The sequence below is a fragment of the Seriola aureovittata genome, chromosome 18 (assembly GCF_021018895.1).
Source record: "Seriola aureovittata isolate HTS-2021-v1 ecotype China chromosome 18, ASM2101889v1, whole genome shotgun sequence".
NCBI classification, from domain to species: Eukaryota; Metazoa; Chordata; class Actinopteri; order Carangiformes; family Carangidae; genus Seriola; species Seriola aureovittata.
The window spans coordinates 2,337,638-2,347,219 of record NC_079381.1 but is presented as its reverse complement, the minus strand read 5'-3'; the positions used below and the strand labels follow the sequence as shown (position 1 = coordinate 2,347,219).

Below are 9,582 nucleotides of genomic sequence, written 5' to 3'. Positions count from 1 at the left end.
TCAGTCATCACAAGTCAACACTATATTATCCTAGTAAATACAATCAATCTGTCTGTCTGTCTGTCCGACTGCCTGGCTGATTTTTATTTTTAGATCATGGTGACATCTTGTACAGGCTTCAGCTCTACGACTCTAAACTCCTTGATGCTGTCTACCACAAAAATGTTGGGTGGTCCTCTCTCTCTCTGAGAAATGTGATTCGATACATATTTGTTTATTTCCTAGGCCCCTATTTGAAAAACCGGTGTCATAGCTTACTTTCATGTTAGTTTGGTTCACTAGACCAAATTAGACCAGGACTAATGACTGGTTTATGCTCCATGTCCCTCAAGTTCATACTGAACTTGGAAGAATTCCCTTTGGCTTCTTTGCACAGCCCACCTGGAACTCACTACAAAATACAATTTGGTGGTACCTCTTGCTCATTTTAGATTCTTAATCTCTCACCTTTTCATTTTTGTTTGTTTGTTAGAATTGATTCTTGTCATCATTACATTGTGTTGTTTGTTTTTTAACATAAGTATTTTTATTTTGTATCTATCAAACATCATTGTCGAGTAGATACAAAATGTTCATTGATTTTTGAGTTCGAATAACATAATCTTGGGTAGTTAGGAAACATGTGTAATACACCTTTCTTATCTTAAATTAGGATAGGAACATTGATTTAGAAATTATTCATCTGTAACGTTTTTCCTTAAATCCGGTCCTAACCCTAATTACCATGGGTACCAAGTTAAGAAGTTTCAGTAATACAGCTCCTCCATGTACATCCCCTGTACAGCCTGAAGCTTAAACTTGCAGTGTCGCACTCCAGCCGCCTGGGGGCAGTAGAGCACAATAAATATGTTCACTGACCGGGCGCCACAGAGGGAAACAAGCGTGCGAAGCTGCGCTCATTCCTCATCATCGTGGGCTCCAAGACACGCAGTGTGTAAGGTGGAAGTAACTTTTATCCTGCAGAGAAGAGTTCTAAACCGCCCGGGACACACATCTGGTCCAAAGAGTCACGGAGAGAGATAACCATGTCGGCCTCATCGGCGAAAGTCAGTAGGAAGGAGAATTCAAATCACGACGGAGCGGACGAGACCTCTGGTAACGTTAAGGAATGGCGGTTATCCTGTACAACGCCATTTTCATTTGTTTTTCGTCATTTTGTTATTTTCAGTGTAGTTTTTTGTGTAGTGTCGAGTTGAAATGATACACGTTTGTTGATGAACAGCTGAATTCACATTTTCCTGCATGTGCACACTGAGGTAAAATGCTGTTGTGCAGGACTCTTCAGTAATGTAGCATGCTAGCATCGGCTAACTATTTAGCCAGCATGATAGGTTAGCTAGCTATTAGCTTACATTGGCTACTAACAGCTAGTAGACATGAAGGAGGCCGATATTTGTGTTGCTTAAGCTGCATGTAGCGGGACATGCAGTCGCTGTTTATGCGGACAGTTTTGGGAGGTTTGTTGCAAGGAGGCTCGGGTGAAATCGGTGCAGCTGTGCATTTCCTCGTACATGTTTGTGGCTGGCGCTTCATAAACGGTTGTTTGCACACAGTACTAGCAAGTGCAACATTCATTGTACCCCGTTTCCCATCAGTCAAGAAAGGCCGAGCGCTGATAATGTTAACGTTAGCTGTTCAGATTAACATAACCATGCGAGCGATCTCAGCTATTGTGTGCGAGTTAGCAGAGCAAAATGTAAACAAGCGCTTCGTCTTCCTTTTGGTAAGCTAGAATGTCGTTATGAAGTCGAGATATGGATGTCGATGTGTTTAATGTGCTTAAAGAGATTGTAGTGGAGCTCGCATTATGTTATTATCAGCATGAGGCAAACAGCATTTTGCAGCGAGACGTCGTCAAGCCCCTCATTCAAACCAGGCCGCCTTTAGCAGCAACAGGAAGCTCCAGACTGCAGGAGGCAGTGGGTCTGTCTGCCATGAATCCACCACACACACACACACACACACACACACACACACACACACACACACACACACACACACACACACACACACACACACACACACACACACCACGGCTGTCGTCCCGCGTTATTTAATACACCACACACGCAAAGGGGAGACGACTGAGAGGAGGTCCTGTGGCTGCAGAATCAGCTTTTACTGATATCAACGAAATGCTTTAAAATCTACTCACGATCATATTCAGTCAAAATCAAATGATGTAAAGATGCGACACAAGTGAAATGTGTGAAGTTTAGGTTCACGTGGAAAATATTTTGTTTTGTTGTTTGGTTTTTTTTTTTTAAAACAAAAACAACAAAGAGCTCAGCACAACATTGGTCTAATCAGCACTAATACTAAAGACAGCTAGAAATATATGGTGAAGAAAAACAAATTAATACTAAGAATAATGAAAACATTAAAACAAAACTTTTGCCCCTCCCTTTCCTTATGTAAATTAGAAGACACAAAATATTATAAATAATGACGACATAAAGAAATATTTAAAATAAATAAATAAATACATTTGAAAAAAAAGATTAAAAATAAAATCAGGCAACAAATGGACATTACAATTCAGTATTAAAGACAGTGTAAAGCAGGTGTGGTTCATAATTAGTCGAGAATAATGCTTGAGAGTGTTGATGCCACTGTAGTGTTTGAAAAGTTGAGATAGGTAGTCCATATCTTTTGAAGAACGAAAGCAGACAGGTCACGTGTTCAAGAGTAAAACACAATGTGATTATCTCACGCTAGTTTACTGTGATGGGAGGTTTGTCCACATGAAGAATATTTAAAAACACTTGAATGAGTTGTTTAAGAATGTTATGTTATTAAGTGAGTTTTAGGTCATATGAAGCCCGGCAAAACTGGCTTTTTATTTCAGGTATGCAAAAAACATGTTGTGGTTATTTCGGCAGATATTGTGGTTGCGATGAGTCATGCATGCAAGCGGTCATTTTCACATTTCATTTTCATTTCGTTTATCACATACAAAACCCAACAAAATGTTTCTCTACAACTTGAGGATATGATTTGTCGGCTGGGGCATATCTGTAGCACCTTTTACCTTTATTTTGTCAAAAAAAAAATTGGAGGTCCCGCAGTTTGGATATTACACTCTGCCATATTGTAATTTTGATGAATTGTTCAGCCCTAATATAAAATAAGTGTTAAGAAGAAGCCTGACCACTGATCGATTTTGAGCCCGATCCTATATCGATATTTAGTTGTTGTTTTTTTAAATTGTATTTTCCAATTTTTATTATTGTTAGAATTACAATATAATAATTACATGAAGTCACTATGTATTGAGAATTTTTCAGCATTCCTTAAATAGTTTTTTTTTTATTTATTTATTTTTCATTTTAGCCACGATATTTACTTAGCTGGACATTTTACAGTGTAAAAACAAACTTCCTGGTGAACAAACTATGGACCACAAACTCTTGTAAATGACCTCCAACATATGCATTGATGTGAAAAATCTGCAATAAGCCAGTATTGGCAGATACATCAGCCGGGCTGGTTTTATTAGTCTAGCTTTTAAAAGAAGGGAAATTAAAACTAATTCTGTGCTTGTTTTTTCCTTTCTTTTCTATTTTTCAATTGATGTCTCATGATTGTGAATCCACATCCCAACATGTTGGTGTTTTGGCCAGAGGCAAAAACTCCCTAAAAAAAACCCCACACACTGAATAAATGCTCCCAAAGATTTATTGAATACAGACGTGGTGACTCAATGTCTTCATCAGGTAACATTCAGTAAGAAGGTCCACATCCAATTAATTCAACCCAGGTTGAGCCCATTGGCCACATCCATATTTACTACCCATCAAATTATTTACAGTATTTATAACAAAACGTAATAGTTATCAACTCCTGAGTTGATATCCCCTAATGATATTGGATTTTTGGGCCGATACTGATTTTTAGGGAATAAAAAAATTCAGATATCAATATATCTGCCAATATGTATTTAAACACTTGTGGAAAAACATCTTTTGTGTGTCAATTCCTCTATTAAAATGCTCTGAGGCTTTTTCAGAGAAAATATGATGGGCGTCTGAAACCCAAAGACTGGTCCTTGGAAAGAGAGAGGGAAAAAACTATGCAGATGATTTGATTCTCTACTTTTATTAATGTCCCACAGTCACCATAGGAAATAAAACAATGTAACGCACTGTCTGATTCTAAATTAAATGTTAGTCAGAAGTGATGGTAGTTGGACAGCCAATATGACAAATTTAAATATAAATGTAATCTGAAGTAAATAAATAAGTATTCAGGGTTGACTGTCAAGACTTTAACAAGATGCTGTTCATGGTTAACCCCAAGTGCAATAAGAATAGACATTAAGGACAGGTGCAAAAAAATACATAAGTCCAAAAAACAAAAACTAAGAAGTGTGAACTAAAAATGAACTAGACTTGGGCTGATATTCGCCAATATTGAATATTGTGATATGCACAGTCTTGCCATGCTGCCGAGTCAGACCCTCATTTCACTGCTTTGCTTACTGTACATTGACGAAACAAATAAAATGTTTAACTGCTGTTTAGTGGCATCGTTCGCTTATACCTGAAACATATATATGAAATAAAAAACACCTGAAACATTAAATACAGTAATATAATTACAATGTTGTATTGTTGGTGCGATAACATGGTGTATCACAATATCGTATATATTGATGTCTTAAAAGCTGGACTGTATCGAGATATTAAATTACAATAAATACAACTATAATTATACATCACACTAAAAATACCTGAGACATGAAATAGAATAATATGATTATGTATCATTTAAAAATGTATTTAAAAAACAACTTAAACACAAAATGTAACTATAATTATGAACATGCCCTTTAAAAAAAGTGCTAATATCATATACCACAATATTCAGGCTGGGCTGTATTGATATTAAATTTTGGATATCGCCCAAACACCACACAGTCTTAAGGGAAGAGTGAGCAACAACAACTTCGATGTAAATGAGGTCCAGTGAATTTTCTCCTCTTGTAGAAAAACAGTGTTTAACAATAGCGGAGAACTGACATCATTAAAATAAATATTTTAACAAGACTCTTATTTTTATTTCAAAACTTACCACTTCATATAATCACTGGGATAAGAATCTTTAGTGCATTTATTTGGGGAGGAAGAAAAAGCCTTGTGTAAAAATTAAGTGGATCAGAACGACTTAAGTGCTTTGGGTTGTTGCTCTGATGGATTTAATTGGTTATTACTCTGCTGCTCTAATTAAACCAATCACTTTCTGGATATGTAATGATTAGCAAAGTGGAAAGAAATTGAAATCCAACAAATTGGGGCAGATTGGAACATAATTACAAAAGTGAAAATGAGATGTATAAAAGATACAATAATGGGGAAAATGACAAAATCAAACTATATTTAAACATTTCTAATATTTTTGAGAGAGATTTTTTTTTTTTTTAAATTACAGGAGGTAAAATACTGATCAGATACATCTGATAATCTGTCAAAAAAAGAAGCTTTAAAAGTCCCGTTTTATAATTCTTTACAGATGAGGATATAATAAGGTCATCTAACAGGGTGAACACAAAAAATACATCAGGTTGGATTTATTGGATCATGGAAGAGTAATCTACAGTATAACAGAGAAACCCAACAGCTCCACCATGAGCAGCACTTAGTGACAGCGGAGAGGACAATTCCAAACTAAACCCATGTAGAGTGAGCTGCATTTAATTATATCACCAGAAAACATTCATTGGAGAGAGACTATTGATTACTCTAAGAGATTAAAACTAAATTAAAAAATCATCTGGATAAAAAAAATTCTGTGCTTGTGCAGTGGAATTATGATTCATGCATATTTTTTTTTTTATATGCCTCCTCCTTGTAGCATATCATAGATAAAGTTTTCTTTCCTTTCAGAAAAAGAGCAACAGGAAGCCATTGAACACATTGACGAAGTACAGAATGAAATTGACAGGTGAGTCTGGATGTGTTCAGCAGAGACAGGTGAGTGGTTCACAGAGAGTTTTCTTACTGATGTGTTTTTGTTTTCTCCCTCCAGACTGAACGAACAGGCTAGTGAAGAAATTTTAAAAGTAGAGCAGAAGTACAACAAATTACGCCAGCCGTTCTTTCAGAAGAGATCAGAACTCATAGCCAAAATCCCCAACTTCTGGGTCACAACATTCGTCAACCATCCACAAGGTAAAGGCTTATTTAGTTATTTGTTTTATTTGTTTCTCTGTATTTATGGTGGAGGAACGATCATCAGTGGAATAAACCTAGTCTTAATGTATTTACAGCTGCTTTATGCTGGTAAATGTAATGTAAACTAACTAACCATTGTCTGACCTGTAGTTTCAGCTCTTCTGGGGGAGGAGGACGAGGAAGCACTTCATTACTTGTCGAGGGTGGAGGTCACCGAGTTCGAGGACATCAAGTCTGGATATAGAATAGATTTTGTGAGTCGACAGCTTTACTCTGTGTTTGTATGTTTTGAATGACCATGTTCTGATAGATGTGTGACATGGGCGTGTTCTGTTTCCTGCAGTATTTTGATGAGAACCCGTACTTTGAGAACAAAGCCCTCTCCAAAGAGTTTAATGTAAACGAGAGTGGAGACCCCGTTTCCAAATCCACTGAGATCAAATGGAAAGCTGGAAAGGTTGGTTTCATTTTTACTTTGCTTGTATGTGTTGGACCAGAAACAGTACAATTTTAAAGAGTCAACAAAAATTTTTCACTGTACTGCTACATGTTGCTGCATTGCTCAGTCCTCGGAGAGCTGGACTGACAGTTATTCTCTCATCAGCAAACACTTTATAACCTGAAATCTTGACCCAACACGTTTCCTCGCCCAGGACCTGACGAAGCGCACGGGTCAGACGCCAAACAAAGCTGGGAAGAAAAGGCAGCACGAGGAGCCCGAGAGCTTCTTCACCTGGTTCACCGACCACTCGGACGCAGGAGCCGATGAGCTGGGAGAGGTGATCAAGGACGACATCTGGCCGAACCCGCTGCAGTATTACTTGGTAGGATTATGACCCTATCACTATTTATTGACTTCTTACAATAGTTCAGACACAAAACAGCCCTTTATTAAGATAATGCTAGGCGCTCTGTTGGTAGTTCTAGTTCACAGCCCCCTCTGCTCTCTGGCATCAGTTAGCTTCAGATCTCCAGATGCTCTGAGGAGCTCGTGGTTGTTGAGTGTCGCAGCCAAGGTTTGAAGAGTCGGAATTTATAATCAGCTGATAATTCGTGTCCGAATGAGTCAATTAAGACCTAATGAGCTAATGAAGCTCTTTATTTCTACTAAACACAAACTTTCACTGATGCCACTTACAGTGTGATTTGTCTACTTTCTATGTTGATGAAATAAAAGCATCAGAGCTTTAACACTGAGGAAATTAAATGTACAGTCAGTAATTTCTGCCTCTAGGGTTTTCAATCAAATCAATAACAAAAGACAGTGTTGGGTGACATCATGAAGTAGCATGGGATCATGGGTGTTGTCTTCACCACCATTACCGTAAACTCCTCCCGGTTTGGATTCCTTCAGTGTGAGTGGTTCAGGAAATTAAACAGACCCGGTGATTCTAACTGTTAAAAACACTGAATAAAACAGTTTGACTTTAAAACTCAGAGCTTCAGCGACGCTCTTCAGTGACACAGGACAGGACGTCTCCAGCAGCTGGGAGCTGAGCTGTCTAACATTTCCTCAGCTTGTTTCTCTGATAACTTCAGATCCAGACGTCCGACGACTAAAATCCTTCATCTGGTTCAAATATAGAGCTGAAAACCACCAAGGTGGAAAAAGTGTATGTGGCTTAAAACTAGGTAAAAGTCAATGTTGAGCTTCTGTCAGACAAACACACTGACTTTTAATGTCTATATGTTATATTTACTTCCTCTCACTCCAGAAATCAGCAAAATGTCATTTTCCCAGCCGTGTCCAGATGTTTGCAGATGACTGCATCATGGTCACAATTTACATATTTAAATAAAGTTTAGTGCTGATGGTTTTTAAAAAACATTTCAGAACTCAAATCTTACTGAGTGTGACCCTCAGTGTGTTGTTACACCAGACTGTAAGTGAAGCTCAGGCAGGATCATAGTTCTTGAGGCTCATACTGAGACTGAGCCAGGATCAGCTGTTTGACATGTGAATGTTCCCCAGGTCCCTGACATGGAAGACGAGGAAGGTGACGGAGACGATGACGAGGAGGAGGAGGAGGGTCTGGAAGATATTGACGAGGGGGAGGAAGAGGAAGGTGAAGATGAAGATGAGGATGGTGATGGAGAAGATGGAGAGGTAAGGATAAAAAACATGTCACTTAGTGCTCATATTAATCGATGATGAGCTGGATGAAGATCCCTGTGTCCTGTTTAGTCCCTCAGATCATGATCATCCTGAAAACCTGTAACTCTTTGTTTTCTCTTCAGGATGACGGAGAGGATGATTAAACGTTTCAGCCAACACCTTTTCCCAGTCCTCCCTCTGTGATCATCCTACAACCCATGGGAGCAAGATATTTTGTTTTGGGGTGGGGGGGTTTTGTAAAAAAAAAAGAAAAAAAAATTTCCTGTGTGTTGTCAGCCTGTCCATCCTCTTCCTCTGCAGCCAAGGCCTGTCCATACCGCCATGTCTACAGACCAGCTCCACACAGCAGGTCTCCGCGGGTCGCAGTGGGGTGGGGGTGTTGGTGGCTCTCTGGAAGTCTCACCTGTCATTGTTTCTCTACATCTCCCAAAGACATGCAAAAGAATAAAAAAAAATTTGTAGCATTCTGCACGTCATCCTACGTAGATTTAAAATACGTACAATAGCAATTTTTATGTAAGATATGAAATGACAGTTTCTGTTGAAGTTGTGAGTTCAATAAAAATAAGCCATGGTGCAGTGATAACTCAATCATAGCATCTTTAGCCACTTTTATATATAAATGTATATTATAATATATCCAGTGGTGGGGGGGTACTAAGGCTTATTAGAAGTTGCATTTTCCTTTGTGACTTATTGTACTAATGGAACTGATTGAAAGCACCAGCTTGTTCCTTTCAACTGTTGTAAATGTTTTTGGGATATTCATGTACCTTGGTAAGACAGTTGTTAATTGTACACAGTTTAATGGGGGGGGGGAGGGGGCTTTGACACCAACTCTGGACTTCTGTTAAATAAATTTTCATTATCTTGTTTTTCAGGCACCCACAACAAAGTTTGAAATGTACATTTTTTTTATAAAAACAACTTAAAGATCTAATTTTGGGCTCGGCTTAACATTTTGAGATGGGAGAGAGATTTCTGTGGAGTCCTGTGTGGAGTCTGCAGCGGTTCTCCTGTTCCACTGGAAACCTGTTCACGTTAAATTATGTGTACCAGTTGCTTTGTTACAATAAATAAATGTGTACATGATGTTTGGAGTAGTTTGGTCACAGGTGGGCAGTTGAGCTGTTGCTGATATAACCTGCGTTGTGCTTTGTTTTCTCATCGGGGTCTATCAGTGACCTGAATATCGCAGTAATCAATAGTTATCCAGCGGAAGCCTGGATTTATTTGATCAGTGCTGGTTCAGTTGGGCTGATTCAGGGCCAACAATTGAGGTGGAGGCACCAG

At 38.4% G+C, this 9,582-nt stretch overlaps 1 protein-coding gene across 1 annotated transcript; it reads left to right on the top strand.

Annotated features, from left to right (window-relative positions):
• Positions 1–881: 881 nt before the first annotated feature.
• Positions 882–9,381, top strand: LOC130186861 (protein SET-like). Its single transcript, XM_056404169.1, has 8 exons — positions 882–1,095; positions 5,886–5,943; positions 6,028–6,170; positions 6,324–6,427; positions 6,517–6,630; positions 6,827–6,997; positions 8,146–8,280; positions 8,412–9,381. Exons 1-8 carry the CDS (start codon positions 1,026–1,028, stop codon positions 8,430–8,432), a joined length of 816 nt encoding a protein of 271 aa, XP_056260144.1. The 5' UTR covers positions 882–1,025; the 3' UTR covers positions 8,433–9,381.
• The last annotated feature ends 201 nt before the right edge of the window (positions 9,382–9,582 follow it).

What these genes read in the sequence shown, in the direction of transcription:
- LOC130186861 (XM_056404169.1), top strand. Translation starts at nt 1,026, where the DNA reads ATGTCGGCCTCATCGGCGAAAGTCAGTAGGAAGGAGAATTCAAATCAC. An exon ending in CTGGATATAGAATAGATTTT is followed by an intron (nt 6,428 to 6,516) that starts GTGAGTCGACAG and finishes TGTTTCCTGCAG; the next exon opens with TATTTTGATGAGAACCCGTA. An exon ending in GTGATGGAGAAGATGGAGAG is followed by an intron (nt 8,281 to 8,411) that starts GTAAGGATAAAA and finishes TTTTCTCTTCAG; the next exon opens with GATGACGGAGAGGATGATTA.